A 22,178-nucleotide genomic window follows, 5' to 3' on the forward strand; every position below is an offset into this window, starting at 1 on the left:
GCTCAGTGGGGGTTGGGGATTTAGCTCAGTGGTAGAGCGCTTGCCTAGCAAGCGCAAGGCCCTGGGTTCGGTCCCCAGCTCCGAAAAAAAGAAAAAAAAATATATATATATAAATTATAATGCCAGCACTTACAACTCGGAAGCTTGAGGAGCAGGAGTTCAAAGTCATTGGCCAGTAGATTTAAGTGTAATGGAGTGTGGGGCGGCTGGTCTGGGCCACCACGGAGTTGGGATGTGTGTTTCTGGCATGGAAACCTGCCTTGGGAACTAGATAGGTAGAGAGATTGCTAACGGCTAAGAGAGAGGCCTTCAGCAGTGTGATGTGGGATGGAGCAAAGTGGGTGAGAGGCTTTGCTGACTGAGACTTAAGATATCTAGCAGGTATCTTGGGGATGGCAGTGCTGGACCTAGAATGGGATAAAAGACTGTTTTACTTTTTACAACAACACATAGTTGGTTTGATGTCAGAATAGTCTATACCGTCTCTACCAAAATAACAAAAAAAATAAATAAATAAAAAGCAATTTTTTCCCTTCTCACATCTTTAAAAAAAAACAAAACAAAAACAAAAACAAACCCTCCCTTGGCCTCTTCCCTCACAGCAAGTGCTCTGGTTTTTGGCTCCCTCTACCTGCAGAACTACCTAACCGGGTCAATAGCCTTGCTGTTTCCAGTTTCTTTCTTCTCTGATTTTTTTTTTTTTTATATCTTTCTGCTATGTAGAACATAGGTTTTATACCTTTGTTCAGGCTGACTTTGAACTCACTATGAAGCTAAGGGGCTGAGGTTAGCCTTGAACTCCTGACCTTCCTACATCCATTTCTCAAGTGCTAGGATTAGAGGCACGCATCACCGGTAACCACGGTAACCACGTTAGGGTTCTTGCTCTGGGGTCAGGTGTGCTTTCATGTTCTTGTGACCTCATCTCTCAGGAAGCAGAGGCTGGAGTGAGTGAGTGTGAGAGGCTGGAGTGTGAGACCAACTTGAGCTACAACAGTGAGACCCTCAAAAAAAGAAAGAAAGGAATTTTCATTGTGCTGGGATGAGACCCTTGGTTGGGCACATGCGTGGCGTGTTTGAGGTCCCGTGATCCATCCCAGTGTTGATCCCAAAGATTCAAGAAGAAAGACCACTGATCCAGATCACCATAGCCAAATTAGTTAAAGCAACCAATTAATTAAAGCAAACTTCCTTTTTTTTTTTTCTGGAGCTGGAGACCGAACCCAGGGCCTTGCACTCGCTAAACAAGCGCTCTACCGCTGAGCTAAATCCCCAACCCTAAAGCAAACTTTTTTTTTTTTTTTAAATTTGAAGTCTTTATTGAACCAATTGCAGGTTAGGTTACAAAGGTATTTCACTTTTCCAAAATGCTGTTTCTCTTTGTAGACCAATCTGGCCACAAAAGGCTACCTGGCTAAGTATTCGCCAGAAACTTCTATATCCCAGTGTGATCTTCTTGTGGCATTTTTCCAACAAATAATGCAGACCAAACCACAAGATGGCCACCTCACTGGTCACATGGTCCTTAGGTTAATGAGCAGAGGCTGACAGGCTGTCTCCTCACTCTTCCAAGAACCGCCCAAGTGCACACTGCAGAAGGAAAGTTTGTTGTGAATACCACAGGACAGAAGGACAGACAGCTCATAACTCCAGTGGAAAAACATATAGGAGAGCTGAGTGGCAACAGCAGGCACTGTGATAACCTGGGCTGTCAAAGTCTCTCCGTTACTCTGGCATGCAGTTGGAGATCCCATGGCTATGAGCAGCCACAGCCCTTGGAAACATGCTTAAGCAAACTTTCTTATTCTTGCACATATACGCAGGGGAGCCTGCCCCTAAGGTGGGGTTCAAAAGTTACCACTGGAGATGGGAAAGGTAAGGGCTCTTACAGCTCAGAGGTAGGGGGTTTCCAAAGGGGGGATTTGGCAGGCAAAGAGGTGGGTTTCAGGAGCAGAACATAATAACGTGGTCATAACAAGGGGTTATAATAACCCTTTGAAACAAAGGTAGGGTAGCAAGATGGTCAGAACAATATTTTGAAGCAAAGACATGGACAGGGGAGGGGGAGAGGAGCGGGAACTGGGAGGAGAAGAGGGAGAGGAAACCACAGGCCAGGCGAGATGTAAAATAAACACATTCAAAGAAACAAATTCAAGGTCATTATTTCTTGGCACAGGCCGTGCAGAACCATTTATAGTTGAGGTTACAGGTGGGACATAGCCTGATCCTTGAACATGAACAGGCAGGACCCTAGTTTGTCTTTATAGTGAGATGGCTTACAAGCCCAAGATGGAGGCAGGCTGACTCCTCCCCAGCGCAAGTAATAAAATGAACTCACATCTTCCTGTCTGGACCCTGAAGTACAGCGTCTCTCTCTCGGGGAGGAGCCAGGCTGGGTCCTCCCTGACCTCCCCTTCCAAGTCACAAGCCACCTGCCAGCAGCCCCCCTTCCCACCCCACTTCCTGCTTACTGGTTCTCTGAAACATTTATTGCCTCCTCACGTTCAGCACGTGGTTATTAGGTCGTTTTATTGCCTTCTCCATGAGAAGTTCCTGCTTTGCTCTGGAGTTTCCACTGCCTAGAAAAGAGCCAGTCTAGGAATTTGTAAGCATCTTGAGGACCTGCGTTTGATCCCCAAGACCCTCCCACTGAAAGGGGAGAACCAGCTGGGTTGTGGTGTCCTTTAATCCAGGCAAAGGCTGAGGCAGAGGCAGAGGCAGAGGCAGAGAGCAGAGGCAGAGGGCAGAGGCAGGAGGATCTTTGAGTTAGAGACCAGCCTGGTCTACACAGTGAGTTCCAGGTCAGCCAGGGTTGCAGGGAGATAGATACACTGTCTCAAAAAACCAACAACAAAAATTTCATCCAAAATCTGTCTTGGGTCAGACTGGCCATCTGACTCTGAGAGAGATCAAAGCAAGACAGCCCAGGAAAAGACATTGTGTCCTTTTCAAACAGCTAAAAAGTAGAGTATTCCGGGGCTGGAGAGATGGCTCAGAGGTTAAGAGCACTGTCTGCTCTTCCAGAGGTCCTGAGTTCAATTCCCAGCAACCACATGGTGGCTCACAACCATCTATAATCAGGTCTGGTGCCCTCTTCTGGCCTGCAGACATACATGCAGGCAGAAAGCTGTATGATGTATACATAATAAATAAATAAATAAATAAATGTTAAAAAAGTAGAGTATTCCCAATAGGAAAGCTGCTGCTTATCTCATCTCCTTTCCTTGGTTTTAATTAATGCTCTAAAACTTTTGCTAAAATATAAACTCCGTCTAAAGATTCGTCAGAGTATTGTGTAAGTTTTCTGTACCTTAAGATTTTTAAATTTAGCCAGGCCACGGTGCTGCACACCTTTAATACCAGCATTCCCATGGCAGAAGCAAGGCTGATCTTTGAGTTGGAGGCCAGCCTGGTCCAGAGAGGGAGTTCCAGGACACTCAAGGCTGCAAGAGAAACCCTGTCTTAGAATACCAAAAAATAAAAAGTAAAGGATAGAATCAACTCTTCAAACCTGTCCTCCGCCCTCCGCCCACAGACCCGGGTGAGCCTGTGGGCCGCACACATAAATAGATACATTGTTCTTTTTTTTTTTTTTTTTAAGTGCCTAAAGACATTGGGTCTGGTAGAGCAGTACTTAGATCAGTGAGGGCGGTGATCAGCCTGTGGCGGGGAAGAGGAAAGACCCATCCTAATTTACAGGGCAGAAATGTGAGTGCAGGCTAGAGTCCTGTCCACTTCAGCAAAGCCACTTCAAATGCACTGTGGCAGAAAGAACAAAAATATCATGGAGTCAGAGTCTATGCTTTCTTCTATTTTTCTATTTTTTCTATTTTTCGGAGCTGGGGACCGAACCCAGGGCCTGGCGCTTGCTAGGCAAGCGCTCTACCACTGAGCTAAATCCCCAACGAGTCTGTGCTTTCTGTTTTTAACCCTCTAAGATAAAGTATGACTATGTAGCCCAGGCTGCCCTCAAACCCCTGATTTCCCTACTTCCGAAGTGCTGGGGTGACAGGTGTGCACCACCCTGCCTTTTTATACCCTCCATTTTAACATCTCCTCCAATGGAAGCTGTGCGACACTCACTGGGCAAGGCTCTTGCTTTGCTGTCATCTGAGACAAAGACTCACTATGTATGGAAGGCAGGCCTAGAACTCACTTGTGGACAGACCATTCTGGCCTCAAACTCAAGGCAATCCTCCTGCTTCATCATCCTGAGTGCTGGGATCACGTGTAGGAGGCACGACACCTGGGTGGACAAGGTTCTTAACCTCTCCTCACCTAAACTTTATCTCTATCAGGCCTGTAGACACCACTGGGATCTGTGTGCCCTGAAGGGTTAAATTGGTTGGTGCCACGCTGGTCAGGGCCTGGCACTGACTCTTGGTTATGGTGGATTACAGGAGCGAGACTGAGGTGTATCCAGAGGACCTCAATGCTGCTAGGTTCTTCCCTCCCCCTCTCTTTGCTTCTCCCGGGTGAAGAAGGCTTTTCAGGAGATGAGCTTGAATTTTCAAGCTTCTCACAAAAATAGCCTTCACATAGAGCCCCTAGATGCAAGCAGATTTCTTTGTTACTTGGCGCGGCTGGCTGGTGGGTGGGCGGGTGTGTCTCTGCTGCTCACTTCCTGAATGAACAGCTGTGGTCTCTGTGTGCGTGGGGTAATCACCACGCTATTCCAAACCGCCGCCACCCTCCTTCATTCACTATGCTCTGCTGCCTGACAGCCCAGACGTGTGTTTACCAGTGGCAGGGTCAGAAAGGAACAGGACAAGAAGACCTTAGCCCCGGCCTTAGCCTGTTCCACAAAGGACCAAATCCCAGCCTCCATACAACTGGCCTTTGAGCCCTGCCTCCCACCTCCCATCTCAACTCCTAACACTGACTCTGCCAGCTCTCCCTGCTATATGACCCCCGGCCCATTCCTCTGATGGATCCCTCTGCCCATAACTGCTTTCCAGTCTCAGACAAACCTGGCTCATCTCTGGAGCTCAAGAAATCCTCCTTGGCTACTCCCTGGTCGCTCAGTTCAAGGCCACTGGAATGACAAACGGACCACCAAAATTGGATCCCAGGTTGGGTCACTGGCTCTGTTGGGCTGAGGGTTCTGGAACTGAGAGGGAAGAGGTAGGTCATTCCGCCACATGACACTAAGCTGTGCCCGTATCATCACTGCCTCCCCCCCCCGCCCCCCCGCCCCCCGTGAGGACAGGTTGAGATGCATTTGGAAGATTCTGTGAGTTTAAGGCCAGTCTGGGCTTCTTAGTGAGTTCAAGGCTAGCTCAGGTCTCTGTTCTGCCAATCTATTACTTCAGAGTAAGTAAGTAAGACAATGAAGCCGTCTCAGAGAAGGAGAAAGAGTTGGAAGAGCAGAGAATTTAGGGGTAGAGAAGAGAAAATGTGGGGGAAGGTACAGTAACAGTTGCACCGTGCTTGCCCAGCATCCAGGATATAAATGCTCAGCACTTTACAGCTGTCCTCTAATGCATGTTCAAACCTGGCCTGGGCTGCAGGAGACCCTACCTCAAAAACAAACCAGGGAGGCAGAGGCTGGTTAGCATAAGCCTGTGACCCCAGCACTTAGGAGGCTGAAGCAGGATGGTCACAAGCTCGAGGCCCATCTGGGCTACACAGACAGACCTTGTCTAAAAGGAAGCTGAAATTCACTTGTTTTTAAAGGAGAAAAAGACAAAGGGAACTGGGGAACTGGAAAAGAGAGGAGGACTCCTCAGTGTGGTGCTTGGGACGGGACTAGAGTAGAGGCAGCACTCTGGATCTCTGTGGACACAGAGCAGAGCAGTCCCTCCTGTGCTGTCAGAAGCCAAGACTGAGCATAAATGATCTAAGAGGTTCTAGGAAAGGCCATATGTGACAGCGCACACCCCTATCCCAGAACCCACTCGGGAGGCAGAGGCAGGCACATCTGTGAGTTCTAAACCAGCCAGGTCTACAGAATGAGTTCCAGGCCAACCAAGGCGCTCCAGTATGTCCCCGTCTGAAAATTAAAATAAAACAAAAAGCCCACAACAACAAAAACATTTCCAGGCATGTGGACATGAGTGGTATTGCATCCCAACCCCCTATAACCAGGTTGCTAACACAGGCAAATTCTTCTCCCAGATGGCTTCCCTTTCCTCTCTAGTACAGTAAGGTCTACAAAAATGAGCGAATCTGTCATGTGCATAAAAAAGATCAAAGGGCCAGGTGGTGGTGGTGTATACCTTCATTTCCACCACTCGGGAGGCAGAGGCAGGGGGATCTCGATGAGTTCCAGGCCAGCCTGATCTATAGATTGAGTTTCAGGACATCAAAGGCCACACAGAGAAACTTTGTCTCTCGAAAAACCATTAAATAAATAAATAAATAAATAAATAAATAAATAAATAAATGGCAAAGCACACTGCATGGCCCGGAGGAGCCCTAAAGAGACCATGCCATGTGTGCCATGTGTGTCCCTGGAGCTGGAGGTTGTGACTTGCCATACATGGGGGCTGGGACCCAGGCAGGCTCTCTGGAAAAACAGCGTAACTACTGCTGGTCTATTTGTTTTGAGGACACAGCGGTCTTCTCATAGAGTCAAGGCTGGCCTCAAATTCACAGCAATCCGTGGCCTCCTCGGTGCTGGGATCACAGGTTTGCCCGGCCGTGTCTAATTTTCTTTCTAATTGTTTAAATTCGTTATTCATCTTTATTTCATGTTTCACTCAAACTTGAAATCTTTGGGCTTCATCCTCCTGAGGGCTGGGGCTTGGTTGGTGCCAGCCTCCACAAAGGGCCCCTCCTTGTGACTCAGTAGTACTAAAGTGAGACCTAGGGAAGAAGCCTCTCTAGGCTGAGGTTGAGGAGGTGGGGCAGGGAGGAGGCAGAGAAGCCCTTTGTGGAGCCCTCCTGAAGCCTGGCCCTGAGCTCACAGACAGTTGAGCCTTAACTGTCCTCTTGGGGAGGACTGGAGTCCTAAGGCTGAGGTCTTAAGAGTCAAATCCAATTCTGTCTGAAGCGATCCTAGACCTACACTGCCTCACTTTTAAAAGCCTCCCAGACACACAGACACTCCCCCCCCAACCCCCCCACCCGGGGTGTGTGTGTGTAAGAAACAGACACACACAGAGAGACACTTATTATTCTTTCAGAGTTCTCTTCTCCTGGATTCAGTAGCCCCTCCCAAGCACCTAATCTGTGCCAAAGAGATTTGAGCACATCCTTCACATGGAAACCTTGGAAGCTCTGAGGGGACAGAGCTGAGCACAGCTGCTGGCCACTGTCTGAGAGTCCAGAGGGAATGGAATGTCTGGGAGTCCCCAGGAACCTGGCTTGTTCCCAGAGGGTCTCCTCTGTTCTCTTCCTGCTCCAGAGTATATCCTCCCACCCTGCAGGCCCTCCCGTTGAGCATGAACACTCCCCTCCCCTCCCCCAATCACCAAGAACGCACACTGTCTCTAGCTCTTCCTGCCCTGCATTCCCCAGCAGCTACCCTGACCTGGTACAGGGCAAATTATACCTTGGCCCAGCAATAAAAGCCACTTTCCAAAACAAGAAGCAGTAAAGCTCTAAGTGACGCAGCTTAGCCACTCACCCAGCACTCGCCTTGCTCAGGAGGTGGTGTCTGGGCCAGAGAAGAGATAGCCTAGTGTCCCTTTAAGCTACGAGTACAAATTCCCATCCCAGTCCCTCCCTCCAGCACATCCTGACGTCAGCAGGAGGGCGTGTGTGAGTGAGTGAGTGAGGGGCTGAGGTGCCTCCTGCACACACACACACACACACACACACACGCGCGCGCGCGCGCGCCACGGAGAGTGCATCATCCAGACGTGACCCTTGCCAGCCAGCTCCACGGTCCAGAGAGATCGGGTGCTGCCCACTACAGGAGACAGTACCTGGACCCAGCTGCCAGGGCGAGGTAAGGGACCTGAAGGAAGCCCGTGATGGAAACTGGCAGAGGCAGGGGCCGAGGGCTGACCGTACCAAGAAAGGATGTGTGGAGTGAGGCTGGAAAGGTCGAGGAGCTGCATCAGCCAGCCCAGCTCTGCTTAGAGGATGCCGGGGAGGCAGAGGAGCCCACCTCCCTTCCCTTCTCTCTCCTTGACCCTCCAGAAAAGCTGTGGCGGAGTGGCTCCCGCGCGCGCGTCTGAATGTGTGTGAATGTCTGTGTCTGGGACTCGCGTCTGGGTTGAGAAGCAGGTAACAGTAGCTTCCTGCCAAGCCGCAGCCTCCGGTCTGGGAACTGGGTGAGGGATAGCCGTGACTCCTTCCAGACCCTAAAAGGCCAGTCGGGAGCACCTCTGGATCTTGCCCCTGAAATCTGCATTGAGGCCAGGGCAGAGGGGAGGAGCCGCCTGGGGCAGGCAGAGACCCAGAGCAGCTGTCTTCCCCTCACTCTCTTTTTCCCTAGTGTGGCAGTGATAATTGTGTCAACTGGCTGGAGGAATGGTTCCACGTTATTTTTGCCTTTATGCCACCCCATCGAGTCCTTGCCCTCCCCCGCATGCTGGGCTAGCTCTGACCTCCTCCTTTGCTTGGGTGCAGCCCACTGGAGGACAGGGGTGACAGACCAGCTGGCGGGCAACCCTTGCTGTGGGATGCAAGGACTCAGGTTGGCCTTGGCTGGCATCAAGCCCCTGAGTGGTCTGACCCTGGCACAAGGAGACTGAATGGAGATAAGGGGCCATGCTGGCACCCACAAGGAGACAGCAGGTTCCTGCCAGGCTGCTAGGCTGCCAGGCTGCAGGCGCTTCCCAGGGAGGAGGGGGGCAGGACTGAGAACAATAATAAATCCAGAGTGTGAACTGCTGCATCCGCTGGGGCTGGGGGAGGGGAGAAGGAAGTGTGCCTTGTGGGAGGTGGGCACCCCCTCTGGCAGCCTGGCACTGGCTTGCTTATATGCCATCCAGGCAGGGCCTTTCCCTGGGAAGGATGGGGGTGAGGAGGGGGGTGAGGAGGGGAGTGGGGGTGGGGAGAGCGCTTTCCCAAATCCGACTCCATCCCAGAGGTCTCTGGGCATGAGTGCCCAGGTTCTGAGTGTCTTTTCCCCTCCTCGCCCCACACTGCGTTTCCCCAAAACATCTATTTCCCAACCTTGTGTCTCTGGCCCCACCCCACCTTAACACAACTAGTGCAAACAGAAGCCAGCGGTGAAGGGTCCCAGGAGAACACACCAAGTTGTCCCAGGCCTGGAGACAGATGGCTGGAAAAGGTTTGAAGATGCTTATTGGCTAGGGAGGGCCTCCCTTGTGGCTCTCAAGGATCCACAGGAATGGATAAATGGGGGAGTGGAGATATTTGCCAGTCCATCCAAAGGCACAGGTCTCCCCCCTCCCCCGCATTCACCCACCTTGTGCAGGTGATACCCAGCAGAGGGTGCTCTTAGACTAATCGAGCTGGTCACAGGCCTGGTGTCCAGGACCCAGAGCTCTGTGCACAGGCAGCTTGGGGGAGATGCACAGCAAGGTGAGGGGGTACAATCAGGGTGGGGCCAGAACACACTCCATCCCCAGAAATAGTAGTCACCAGGCAGGAGTTGACTTAGCACCCTGGGAAGCCCAGGGACTTTGAGACCACACCATTGCCAATCTGTCACCATGTGTGACTTTGGCCAGTAGGATCCTCTCTCCAGAGGAGCCAGCATGGGAAGGTGACTTGTTTAAGCTCACACCGACAGGCTGAAGTGGAGCTTGTCTGTGAACTTGGCTCCAGGTAGCTACCCTGGCTTTCCCTCCCCCCACTAATGCCAGAAAAGCCCAGAGGCCTTAGAACAAGAGCCTCAGGGCTGCTTGGGCTTGTGAGCAGGAGAGTAAAGAGTCACTTAAATAATTAATCTTTAGGATTGGCTGGGACAGCCCCTGACACACACACACTTAGTGGGGGTGGGGGTGGGAAGGACTTTAATTAGGTCACCTCCGGCTGCTGCGGGGGGGGGGGGGGGGGGAACTGATGTGCGTCCTAAGGAGTATCTAGGAACCTGGGGAGGGAGGATGCAGGCAGGTACCACTTCTGCCTGGTGGTCCGAAAGTGGCTGCCACCTTCCCAGGACTCAGCATGGACAAGCCTGAGACATTCAGCTCTCCCATCACCTTCTTTGTGGTCCCGGTCTTTCTATTTTTAAACTGTACCCATTCCTCCCTAGTGGCACCCCCATAATGGGGACTTGGAGCTGGAACACTTTTATTGGGGGTGTTGTTTTAAAGCTTCACAGAGCTGGTGAGTAATTCACCCAAGGTCACGGTCTGAGTCAGCACAACACCAGAAATAGAGCCCCGAATCCTGGCTCCCCAGTTCTTCTAAGGCTCTGCACATCATTCTCCAGGGGAGGCCGGCAGTGGGAGGTCTTGTACAGAGAATTGAGGGTTTCCTCTCCTTGCCTTGGCTACACAGCCCTCTTCCAGACCTCTCCAGGGCTCAAGAGGACTGCCAAGCCAGGCGGGTGACCTCAGCGAGTCTCTTCACCACCACCCCCCTCAGTTTACTCTTCCGAAGAATGGGTATGAAGGTGGTAATTACTGTTTACGGTTCTTATGAGGCACAAATGGAACAAGAGCCTGACAGGTGGTTAAGTGGATAGAGGGTGGCAGAGACTTGCCAAACTAGAACTGGCTGGCAAGTCTGTCTCACAGTCCACAGCAGATGGGGACCTTGTAAGTCCAAGGCTGTCTTCCCTGTGCATACTGGTCTGGTGTTTGCCCCCCGTTTATTTTAGTTGTGTGTGGGTGTGTGGCTTTTGTAGGACAGGGTTGGGAATTGCCTCCTGGGGTAAGCCCATGCAGGTGTTTTGATAACCTCAGAGTCGAATCGGACTGGCTGGCCTCCATCAGTCATCTGGACCCTGACGTTGAGTCGTGTGTCTAGGGATACAGGTGAAGCCCAGAGAATGACAGCTGCTTGTCTGAGGTCACACAGTGCTGCTGCTGGAGCCTCTTGCTTTCACTGGGATGCCCACCTTTAAAGGGGTTCTCATTGTCAAGATAGGCACTTGTAACCCCTCCCCCCTTTTCTTACCTTTTCTTGTTTTGTTTGTTGTTTTTTGGTTTTTGAGACAGGGTTTTTCTGTGTAGCCCTGGCTGTCCAGGAACCCACTCTGTAGACCAGGCTGGCCTGGAACTCCGAGGTCTGCCTGCCTCTGCCTCTGGAGTGCTGAGATTAAAGGTGTGTACCACCACCACCCAGGTATACCCCACTTTTTAGGAGGGAGGGTCTGGGAATTGGAGCCCTGTCTCAGCTGGCTCTGGTCACCTATTCCCAGGGCTGACTCACTGCCTCGAGTGCCGCAGTCCTGTGACACTGTATCACACCTTGGGATAGCTCCAAATGGTACTGGTGTTTTGGCTTTGCCTGGTCCCACCACTGCCTATTAGTTTGGCTTTCATGCTGGGAAGGACATACCTAAGGCTCATTTCTGGGTCTCACATTGCCCCGCCTTTATAAGGAGCCGCATTTTACCTCCAGTACCACATGAACGTGGTGTGAAAGTGAGGCTCACTTATAACCCAGCATTCAGGTGGCAGAGGCAGGAGTTTGGGCATTTAAGGCTTCAATTGTCTACTTGAGACCTGCCTCGGACTCCTGTCCCCCATCCCCCAGTAAATAAACAAGTGGGAAACCAAAGGAAGAAGCCGGACATAGCGCTGGAGCCAAACAAGGAAAGCCTTGATTCTGTCTGTCCTTCCCTGCATCAATATTCTGGAAACAGGGTCTGTGCTGGAGCCTTGTTCTATATTTTCTTGTTCTCATCTCCCTGGGCTCTCTAGGTGTTTCATAACCTTTCCAGCTCCGGTCCCTCTCTGGTCCTAGAGAGAGTCGAATCCTGTCCAAGAAATAATAGCAACCGAAGACATCGTTATGGTTGGTCTAGCCTGCAATCCCAGTACTCAGAGGTGGAGGTCAGAAGCTCATCCTGGGCCATATGACTATATGTTAAGGAGCTGAAGCTCATCCATTAAAAAGCACTTGCTGCTCTTGCAGAAGGCTAGTTTGGCTCCCAGCACACGTATCAGCTCCAGGGGATCTGATGCCCTCTTCTGGCCTCTGTGGGTACTACACACATGCATGCATAGTAACTTGTTCACACTAAATGGATAGACGAGTAAATACAGTTTAAATACTGTATTTTTTTCTTTTTTCTTTTTTTTTATTTTCGGAGCTGGGGACCGAACCCAGGGCCTTGCGCTTGCTAGGCAAGCGCTCTACCACTGAGCTAAATCCCCAACCCCTAAATACTGTATTTTTATTAAGTTAGTTTTAGTTTTCCAAGACAGGGCTTCTCTGTATAGCATTGCCTGTTCTGGAACTGGGTCTGTAGACCAGGCTAGTCTGAAACGCAGAGATCTGCCTGCCTCTGCCTCCTGAGTGCTAATGTTAAAGGTGTGCGCCACCACTGCCCAGCTCAAAAAAATTAAAATATTTTTTTTAATTTATTTTATGTGAGAACATTGTTGTTTTCTTCAGTCAAGCACACCAGAAGAGGGCATCAGATCCCATTACAGATGGTTGTGAGCCACCTTGTGGTTGCTGGGAATTGAACTCAGGACCTCTGGAAGAAAAATCAGTGCTCTTAACCGCTGAGCAATCTCTCCAGCCCATCAAAAAATTAAAATCTTAAGAAAACAAATTCAGGGCTGGAGAGATGGCTCAGTGGTTAAGAGCACCCGACTGCTCTTCCAGAGGTCATGAGTTCAATTCCCAGCAACCACATGGTGGCTCACAACCATCTGTAAAGAGATCCGATGCCCTCTTCTGGTGTATCTGAAGACAGCTACAGTGTCTTCAGGGGAGGGGCACTGGACAGATGGCTCAAAGGCTAAAAGTGGTTACTGCTCTTCCAAAGGACCTGAGTTCCTTTCCCAGCACCCATGTTGTATGGCCCACAACTGCCTGTAACTGCATCTCTGTAGGCATCGGCACTCACACATGACACATGCACAAACACATATATACATGCAGTTAAAAATAATAAAATAAATCTTAAGTAAATAAAAAAAATGTACTAGCAGTCAGGCATTGTGGAGCAGGTCTATAATCCCAGGATGTGGGAGGCTGAGGCAGAGGGATTGCAAATTCTAGTCCAGTTTTGGATACATAGGGAGTTCAAGACAATTTGTATAGGGAGACTCCGACCCTCCCCCAATTCCAAAGAGAAAAGCCACAAGGGGCTGGGGAGAGGGCTCAGTGAGTGTACAAGGGGCTGGGGAGAGGGCTCAGTGAGTGTACAAGGGGCTGGGGAGAGGGCTCAGTGAGTGGACAAGGGGCTGGGGAGAGGGCTCAGTGAGTGTACAAGGGGCTGGGGAGAGGGCTCAGTGAGTGTACAAGGGGCTGGGGAGAGGCCTCAGTGAGTGGACAAGGGGCTGAGGAGAGGGCTCAGTGAGTATTCGCAGCAAGTGCCCTGCAAGCATGGGGTCCCGAGCTTGGTCCCGATACCAAGGTAACAGCCAGGCCCTCCAGATCCTCTGTAACCCAGCACTGGAGGGTGGAGGTAGGGGGATTCCTGAAGTTCATCTGTTAGCCAGGCTAGCCTGTCTGTGAGCTCTGGGCTGAGAGAGTGAGACTGTTTTGATGAATAAAGCGGAGAACATTAGAGAAAGACATTCAATGTGAGTCTTTGGCCTCCACACGTTTGCACACGCATGTATTCTCTCTCTCTCTCTCTCTCTCTCTCTCTCTCTCTCTCTCTCTCTCTCTCTCTCATAAAACAAAACAAAAAAACCAAAAATACAACGTATCCTGGTTTGATTCTGCCTAAGACATTGTGTCCTTGATTGATTGATTCCTCTCTCTCTCTCTCTCTCTCTCTCTCTCTCTCTCTCTCTCTCTCTCTCTTTCTCATTTTTATCTGTACAGTAGGATAATAGCACTAACCCTTAAAGGATGCTGCAGGAATTAAGCCCAGAAAAGGGAGCTTTTCGCCTGTGGGGCAGGGGAGGAAGGGAGCAGTCTGTAAAGGAAGGAGGAGATAGAGCAGGACTGGTCCAGTCCTGAACCAGTCCTGTGTGTAAGGAGCTGCCTCCAGGGCTGCAGCACCTGCCGGGCTCTGCCATATTCGCCCACTTTCACCCTCTGTGAACCCTGACCTGAGGAAGGAGGGCCTCTTGCCCCAATCCAGCACCGGAGTTGGGGAGATGAGGCCACGCCTGCCGGAGACACTTCCAGATTAGAAACTGGCTCTAGTCAGTCCCTGCCCTCCTTACCTAGGATAAAGGGTCCAGAGAAGGCCTGCTCGTTCTGTGGCTCCCTAGGCCCGCCCCTGCCCCCCCAGAGTCACTTCCAGAGCTCACCCAGGCGGCTTGTGACCTTTTCCCGCTAGCAGCTTAGCTGGTTGCCCTTCCCCTCCCCACGCCCCCTCCCTCTAGCCACTATCACCTGGCTGGTGGAGCAGCCCCTGCGTCTCCTTGGTAACCACTTTGGCTCCACCCCCCACCCCCCCACCCCCCCACCCCCCACCCCCGCTGACACTGCCCTGCACACCACCTTGGGAGACTGCAGTGAGCAGGTTCAATGGCCCTGGTTCCCAGGAAGAAGCAAGAATCCAGGGACTGGGACCAGCGTTTTCCAGTCTGGGTGCCTCTGGGGACTTTGGTGCCGCCCGCCTTATCTTTGACAACACTTTAATTGAGATGCAAGTCACACATCATGCAGTTCATTTGTTTGGGATTCCTGGTGGAGCTCCACGGTAGAGAGCTTGCCTGGGAAACCATGCCTGGCACCAGGAAAAAAAAAAAAAAACAACTCGCGGCAAGACCAGTAATTTTTTACTTAAAACAGATGACCTTTAAGACAACCCCCCCCTTTGTCTCTTTCTCTCTCTCTCTCTCTCTCTCTCTCTCTCTCTCTCTCTCTCTCATTTTTCTTTCCTTCCGTTCTTAGTTTTGTTTGTTTGTTTGTTTGTTTTTAAGGTTTGAGTTTTGTTTTGAGACAGTGTTCTTACTCTGTAGCCCAGACTGGCCTTGAACTTGCAATCTTCTGGAACTTCTGTCTCTGCCTCAGGAGCGCCAGGGTCACAGGTGGGTTGCCGCACTCACCTGAAGCTTCTGATTTGGATGTTTTCCTCTTAAGGGGCACAGAGTACAATATGGGAAAACATTTCCTAAGCAAATGTGAGACCTTGGTTCGATGAGGGAACACTGCAGATGGGTGGATGGGTTATGGGAATTTATTTCAGTGGTAGAGCCTGGCAGGGGTGAAGCCCTAGTTCACTCCAGAGTCCTGGGGCAGGAGCAAGAGAAGGTGACATTCTGGGGAGTATAGTAAGAGCTTGTCTCAAAAAAAAAAAAAAAAAAAAAAAAAAAAAAAAAAAAGAAGCCAGGCAATGGTGACACAGGCCTTTACCCAGCTCTAGGGAGGTAGAGGCAGGCAGATCTTTGAGTTGGACGCCAGCCTGATCTACAGAGCAAGTTCCAGGACAGCCAGGGGTACACAGAGACATCCTGTCTCGACAAACCAAAATGAAATAAAACAAAACAAACCACAGCCCATCTTTTTTTTTTTTTTTTTTTTTTTTTTTGGTTTTTTTTTTTCCGGAGCTGGGGACCGAACCCAGGGCCTTGCGCTTCCTAGGCAAGCAGTCTACCACTGAGCTAAATCCCCAACCCCACCACAGCCTGTCTTTAATCCCAGCACCCTGGAAGCAGAGGCAGGCAGACCTCTGGGAGTTAGAAACCAGCCCTGGCTGGGCTGGAGAGATGGCTCAGTGGTTAAGAACCCTGACTGCTCTTGCAGAGGTCCTGAGTTCTAAATCCCAGCAACCACAGGGTGGCTCTGTAACGGGATCTGATGCGCTCTTCTGGCATGTCTGAAGACAGCTATAGTTGTGTGTGTGTGTGTGTGTGTGTGTGTGTGTGTGTGTGTGTGTGTGTACTCTGTTAAAAGGGGGGAGGGGAGGGTTGGGGATTTAGCTCAGTGGTAAAAAAAAAAAAAAAAAAGGAAAAAAAAAGGGGGGGGGAGGGGACTGAAGAGCTATGAATACAGATCATAGTTGAATCCAGAAACGCAGAAAATAAATGTTCTAAATAATGATGAAGTGAAGGAGTAAGGGTGTAGGGAGTGGGCACAATGCTCCTTTGTGATTAGGGACTAAAGAAGGGCTTTCCTATTGCAGGCTAAGCCAATTGGCTAAGCCAATCTTCACAAAGACCTGTGAGGGGGAAGGCAGGGTGTGCCCGTCCCATTGTACAGATGAGGAAACTAAGGCCAGTTAAAGTGCTACCCAAGGTCAGCCAGCAGCTAGTAGTAGCAGAACCGAAGGTTTCTTGGTCCTGAGATCCTATCAAGTCTTCCAGGCTACCCGTCTCTCCCAGTTTCTGTAGCGATATCTCTTAGGCTCTGGGACTCCACGGTTCTTGAGGAAGAGGGCATGGGGCCTGACAGGAGAGTTACAATCTTTTCCTCAGTAGAGGAAGGTCTTCCAGGTGCCAGGCCCCTAAAGTATACAATGGCAGACAATGAAACCCCTTATACTTTTTCTTTTTTAAAGCGGAAGCACTCGCTAGAGCAATGGGTTTGGTATCAGTCGATGCCCATGGGCACGAAAGCTGTCTCAACCCACAGCAGAGACCACTCCCTAGGGAGGTTCCCATCTCCTGCGGGGATCGGGGATCGTGGCTGTTCCGCAGTCTCCATCCCACCCTGCTAGATGGGGATAGACCCAGGCGTGAGCATGTGCTCCCCCACTGAGCCACATCATCAGCCTTTCAACCTCATTTTGAGAGGCAGAAACTGGGTTAATGAAAAGTAGAACATGAACGCGTTCCCAAGAGCTCACCGCGTGCTCGCTGCGCCTGTTTTGGGGGCATTTTGGATGGCGTTTGGGCCTCGGGGCAAGCAAGCTTCCTCTAAAATACGAACCAACACTACCCATAATGCAGAGCTGGAAATGACATCAAAGGTCAAGAAAGAGTACTGACTGAGACCAGTCGGCCAGTAAAGCCTGCACTTCTGTCTTGTGGGCTGTGGGGAGGTCACCATATCATAGGTAAAAGCTCTGAGCCTGAGCTGTTTTGCCTCCCGCTTGTCCCCCTGCAGACCCCTGGGTTATAGAATTAAACGCAAGCTGGGGGGTTGGGGATTGCGCAAGGCCCTGGGTTCGGTCCCCAGCTCTGGGAAAAAAAAACAAAAACAAAAAACAAAAAACAAAAAACAAAAAACAAACAAACAAAAAAAAAACCGCAAGCTGAAAGTATTTAGGGACTCTAAGGCAGGTTCTGTTTTGTCCTGTGACCAGGCCTCAGACTTCCTCTGGAATCCAGGATAACCTTGAACTTCTGGTTCTTCTCCCTCTACCTCTAGAGTGCCGGGGTTATTACAGGCACCCACTGTCAAGCCTGCTTTGTGTGTGTGTGTGTGTGTGTGTGTGTGTGTGTGTGTGTGTGTGTGTGTGTGTTCTGTTTTCTCTTTTGTTTTGTTTTGTTACAGGGTCTCTGTGTGTGGCCTTGGCTGCCTTAGAACTAGCTCTGTAGATCAGGCTGGCCTTGAACTCACCGAGATTCCCCCTGCCTCTGCCTCTCGAGCGCTGGATCAAAGGTGTGCGCCGCCACACTGGACTTATGCTTTGTTTTATGTGCGTGGCATTGGCTACGAAGGCATTCTACCAACTGAACTGTCCCCAGTCCTTTGTTTTGTTTTGGTGCTGGGGACTAAAGTCAAAGCCTCACACATGATAAACTATGTGATCAGTTTGTCTTCCTGGTGAGGCTACCGAGGCAGGGTGGGACCATGAGCGTCTTTGGGAGTGGCTGGCTTCAAACTGTCCTTTCAACTTGTGTCCTGTATCTGGAGCTGTTCCCTGGCTGGGCTTAACTGGGTTTGTCTCTTTTCTTACAGACGGAGTCCATAGCTGGTGAGGCCAGTGAGCAGGGCGAGGCCAGGCCCTGCCCGGAAGGACACCAGAGTCCTTCACCGGCCCCTGTGCTCCAGAGCCCTCCCGGCTCTCCTGCTGGCCCCGCCATGACATCAGAGTCTACATCACCTCCGGTGGTGCCACCTCTGCACTCCCCCAAGTCCCCTGTCTGGCCCACTTTCCCCTTCCACAGGGAGAGCAGTAGGATCTGGGAACGTGGTGGTGGCGTCTCTCCTCGGGACCTGCCCAGCCCTTTGCCTACCAAACGGACCAGGACATACTCCGCGTGAGTCCCTTCCCCTCCCCTAGGTCCCATGATGATTCTCACATGGCCCCCGGCCTGCCCATCCTCCCAGGATGACACTAGGGGCCCTTCAATCCACAAAACTTACTGTTCAATAGGCCATTTGTCCCAGGGTTTGAGACTTAACACTTACTGAGCTCCTGACTGGATGAGTAAGACTTGTCTACATGTTCTGAATACTAGGGAAGGACAGCTGGGGTGCAGGAAATGAGGACATCATAGCTGAGTTTGAAGATGCACCCGATGATGGAGCTGGAGAGATAGCAGTTAAGAGCACTGACTGCTCTTCCAGAGGTCCTGAGTTCAGTTCCCAGCAACCACATGGTGGCTCACAACCATCTGTAATGGGATCTGATGCCCTCTTCTGGTGTGTCTGGATATCGACAGTGTACTCACATACATAAATAAATGTTAAAAAAAAAAAAAAAAGCTGCACCAGATGAAGAAGGGACTTGGAGCTCCACAGATATAGTGAGACTTTTTTTTTTTAAGATTTATTTATTTCGGGGGTTGGGGATTTAGCTCAGTGGTAGAGCGCTTGCCTTAGGAAGCGCAAGGCCCTGGGTTCGGTCCCCAGCTCTGGAAAAAAAAAAAGAAAGAAAAAAAAAGATTTATTTATTTCATGTATGTGAGTACACTGTCGCTGTCTTTAGACACACCAGAAGAGGGCATCAGATTTCATTACAGGTGGTTGTGAGCTACCATGTGGTTGCTGGGATTTGAACTCAGGACCTCTGGAAGAGCGGTCAGTGCTCTTAACCACTGAGCCATCTCTCCAGCCCCATAGTGAGACCATCTTAAAATAATAATAGGGACTCTGATGTGGCAGGCCAAGCAGCATAGAGTTAAAAGGAAGGCTGGTGAACTATAGGAACCATCCTTGGGCCTTTGGGACGGTGACTGAGGCCAGACAGGAAAGATCTGTGGGTGCCAAAAGGTCTTGCATTTATTACTGTTATTGTTGATTGTGTGTGTGTGTGTGTGTGTGTGTGTGTGTGCGCGCGCGTGCGTGTGTGAGTATTTGTGTATGTACATGCCACAGTCTGTGTGTGGAGGTCAGAGGACAATTTCTGAGGACTGGGTTCTGGAATCCAAACTCAGGTGCCCACGCTTGGCAACAGTGCATCCCCATCCCCTCCCCACCCCCAGCCAGCTCATTACTGCTGTGCTTTATTGAGATAGGGCTTTGCTCTGTAGCCCAGACTGACTTTGAGCTGGCTGTTATTCTGAAGGGGATGTGGGTGGGGTTGTGGGTATGCGCCACCATGCCTGGCTACAAGGTTTCTGTAACTTACTGATCTGGATAGCAAGTGTACATTGACCTTGTCTGAGCCGAGGCTGGAGCAGATGCTCGGTAAACAGTACATGGGGAGAGTGGCCTGTGGTTAGAAGCTGCCCTGGGAGATGGGGAGGTGCCTCTTGGTTTTTGTTCTGGCTTTCGGTGCCAAGGATGGAGCTTGAGCCTTACCCATGGCAGGCAAGTCGTTCGCCACTGAGCTCCACCCCTAGGTTCACTCAGAAGTCTTCCAAGTGGAACCCATTTAGGCTAAACATCTGGATAGAGGTGCTATTTAGGGAGACACTGACAAGGAACAAGGAGATACCTTTGTTCCCCGTGGAGAGGCACTGGGCAGGCCGTTGTCCCTCTCTGGGCCTCATTCTTTGTTATCTATCCAATGAGGCCGTAGCTCCAATCCCTCTACCCTATCCCCAGGACAGCTCGAGCCTCGGCTGGCCCTGTGTTCAAGGGCGTCTGTAAGCAGTTCTCACGCTCCCAGGGCCACGGCTTCATCACGCCTGAGAATGGCTCCGAGGACATCTTCGTGCATGTTTCTGAGTGAGTCCCCTCTACTTCCCCGTTTCTGGCCAGGCCCTGCCCAGTGTCCAGTCTCCCTTGGCCCTCCCCTAGCTGCTGAAGTGTGAGTTCCTGCTGACTCTCCCTGCTGAGGAATGCTGGGGTCAGGTAGGGATCAGCTGCAAGTCCACAGAACCCTGATGCTCACTGCTGAGGCTCTGAGGTCCTATACTGACACAGGAGTCCTGAGAGAGCCAGACCTTAGAGGGAAGAACTATCCAGATTCCCCTTTCATGGCCTAGATAAACTACGACCTAGAGCTGGATGAAGGGCTCTGGTCTAACAGGGCTGGGAGCTACCTGGGGAGGTCTGATGTCGAGCTGACCCTTCCCCTTCTGTCCACCAGCATCGAGGGGGAGTACGTGCCCGTAGAAGGAGATGAGGTGACCTACAAGATGTGTCCCATCCCACCCAAGAACCAGAAGTTTCAGGCTGTGGAGGTGGTGCTCACCCAGTTGGCTCCTCATACCCCCCACGAGACATGGTCTGGCCAGGTTGTGGGATCCTAGTCAGGATCCTCCCACAAGAAGGCAGGCAGCAGCCAGTCTGTGCCCCCACTGTGCTGCTGACCAGCCCTTGGGTGAGCTTGTTTGTCCGCCTGTCTGTCTGTGCTTGTGGCTGTGAATGTGTGCTTCCACCTGTGACCCATGACCTGTATGATCCGGCCTAGGGTTGGATGGAGTGCAGCTACCAGCCCCGCCTTGGCCTGTCTCTCCTTCCTCCCAACTCTGTCACGTAAACATACCTTCTCCCCCTCTTGCCCACTATCTATATACTGAGTCTCTGTGGGTCTGCGTCATGTTCTTGAGAACCCAGGGGGACCCCTCTCCTGTGAGCCCATTCCTCACTGCTGTCCTCAGATCTACCGTCTCCAGTCCCCAGGCCTGTCTGCTTACGTCCCTGTCTCCAGTGCTGGACCTGGGTGTCTGCCACACCTGGACTCGTCCTCAGAAGCCAGGCCCCTGAGTGCTTTGTAGGGGCCTCCTTTAGGGAGGAAGAGGGCAAACCATGGAGGTTCATGGCCAGTCCCTGCTAAAACCTAGCTCATCTTCCTGTCCCCACCCGTTTGGTGCCCTGAAGAGAACACAGCTGCGAGCAGGAGGGAACTGAGGCACTCCTGTTGTGTAGGCCAGTCCTCTCTCCTCAGCTAGCAGATGATCTTTCAAGCCCACAGAGCTAAGGTCCCTCACTCTGAGGTGAGGAGGGGACATGGTTTCCTCCAGCTTGCTTGGGCAGAACCGTCTCTTCTGCTGGGATGCCCAAACCCTGTGGATGCTCTGCCCAGTGCTGGCCACCACAGCAGCTAAGGATGCAGCGACAGACTGACATGTCACCTCAGGCAAGGCCAGGTCCAGACACCCCAAAAGAATGGTCCTCAGCCAGGGAGACCACTGGCCTTGCCCCTCTGCTCCCATTAGACACATTTCCCAGAGCTATGCAATGGCTCTAAGTCCCTGACAGGTCAGCAGCTGAGGTGGCTCTTATCCCGTTCATCCCAAAGTGTGACTGTCCCTCTTACCTGGAGTCCCTTTGGAGTTAAGATGTGTCCCCTCTAGAGAGCCCATTACTTAATGAGAGGATAAGGGCCTGACACAATAATGACCTTTATGAGACCCAGTCTGGAAGTAAAATGTGAGCACAGATGGCCGGGATGAAGGGGTCAGTGGTTGTCTAGGTGGCCTTGTAGGTGTTCCGGGACCACAGGGTAATCATTTGGGGCATTTGCACCCCAACTTGGCCTAGCACCCTTTGCACAGAGCCCAGCAACTTAGAGCTGCTAACAAGTGCTGGCCAGTCCTCCACCCTAGGAAGGACCTGTCTGACACCCCACTGTGAACGAGGATTCTCCAGCAAGGCCTGTCCCTGGAGAACGGTCCTCGGCAAGCTTGAGGACCTGAGTTCAAATCTCCAGCATGCCTGTAACCCAGTATTGGGTGATAAGACATAGGCCTTTGACAAGAACTTATTGGTTCAGGTGAACCCCAAGGCCACCCAGGCCTCCCTGTTGTGAGTAGGTCCTTTGCAGCCATCACCCTGAGGCTGCCTTAGTGGTGGGGACAACAGGCCTCCTCCCTACTCTTGGGCCCTGCAGTGCCCAGTCAGAAACTTCTCCACTCAGACCCCAGCCACGGATTCCCCAACCCTCCTAACACTGGCAATAAACTCAACTGTGACCCACTCTGCCCCTGAGCTGCCTGTCTCATGAG

At 51.3% G+C, this 22,178-nt stretch overlaps 2 protein-coding genes and 1 non-coding gene across 13 annotated transcripts; 1 reads left to right on the top strand and 2 right to left on the bottom strand.

Moving 5' to 3' along the window:
* Positions 1-1,289: 1,289 nt before the first annotated feature.
* Positions 1,290-14,297, bottom strand: Nup160l1 (nucleoporin 160 like 1). Of its 7 annotated transcripts, none has more exons than XR_010053893.1 (4): positions 14,169-14,297; positions 4,971-5,110; positions 3,311-3,443; positions 1,290-1,590 (listed from the first exon to the last, which is right to left on the bottom strand). XR_010053893.1 is itself a non-coding variant. In XM_039080295.2 (4 exons), exon 1 carries the CDS (start codon positions 8,993-8,995, stop codon positions 8,006-8,008), a length of 990 nt encoding a protein of 329 aa, XP_038936223.1. In that variant the 5' UTR covers positions 8,996-12,506; the 3' UTR covers positions 1,290-1,590; positions 3,311-3,443; positions 4,971-5,110; positions 7,571-8,005. The 7 variants fall into 7 exon arrangements, 6 of the variants coding, with proteins under 6 accessions (XP_038936223.1, XP_063120757.1, XP_038936227.1 ...); XM_039080295.2 differs by lacking the exon at positions 14,169-14,297 and adding an exon at positions 7,571-12,506; XM_063264687.1 differs by lacking the exon at positions 14,169-14,297 and adding an exon at positions 7,571-12,506 and having other exon boundaries at positions 1,290-2,579.
* Positions 1,661-1,789, bottom strand: LOC120093958 (small nucleolar RNA SNORA44). Its single transcript, XR_005487667.1, has one exon. It is a non-coding gene; the product is annotated as a small nucleolar RNA SNORA44 (small nucleolar RNA).
* On the top strand, positions 7,696-22,161 carry Csdc2 (cold shock domain containing C2). 5 transcript variants are annotated; one of them, NM_001170542.1, is made up of 4 exons: positions 7,696-7,894; positions 17,797-18,098; positions 19,831-19,953; positions 20,318-22,161. In NM_001170542.1, exons 2-4 carry the CDS (start codon positions 17,920-17,922, stop codon positions 20,478-20,480), a joined length of 465 nt encoding a protein of 154 aa, NP_001164013.1. In that variant the 5' UTR covers positions 7,696-7,894; positions 17,797-17,919; the 3' UTR covers positions 20,481-22,161. The 5 variants fall into 5 exon arrangements, with proteins under 5 accessions (NP_001164013.1, XP_038934431.1, XP_063119138.1 ...); XM_063263067.1 differs by lacking the exon at positions 7,696-7,894 and adding an exon at positions 7,991-8,175; XM_039078503.2 differs by lacking the exons at positions 7,696-7,894; positions 19,831-19,953; positions 20,318-22,161 and adding exons at positions 7,988-8,175; positions 19,987-20,311.
* Positions 22,162-22,178: the final 17 nt, after the last annotated feature.

Source organism: Rattus norvegicus, chromosome 7 (assembly GCF_036323735.1).
Source record: "Rattus norvegicus strain BN/NHsdMcwi chromosome 7, GRCr8, whole genome shotgun sequence".
In the NCBI taxonomy this organism is placed as follows: Eukaryota; Metazoa; Chordata; class Mammalia; order Rodentia; family Muridae; genus Rattus; species Rattus norvegicus.

Coding starts and splice junctions, on each gene's coding strand:
- Csdc2 (XM_063263067.1), top strand. CDS start 8,137: ATGTCTGTGTCTGGGACTCGCGTCTGGGTTGAGAAGCAG. Junction 8,176..17,796: donor GCGTCTGGGTTGAGAAGCAG/GTAACAGTAGCT, acceptor CTTTTCTTACAG/ACGGAGTCCATAGCTGGTGA. Junction 19,954..20,317: donor ATCTTCGTGCATGTTTCTGA/GTGAGTCCCCTC, acceptor TCTGTCCACCAG/CATCGAGGGGGAGTACGTGC.
- Nup160l1 (XM_063264689.1), bottom strand. CDS start 8,995: ATGCCCAGAGACCTCTGGGATGGAGTCGGATTTGGGAAAGCGCTCTCC.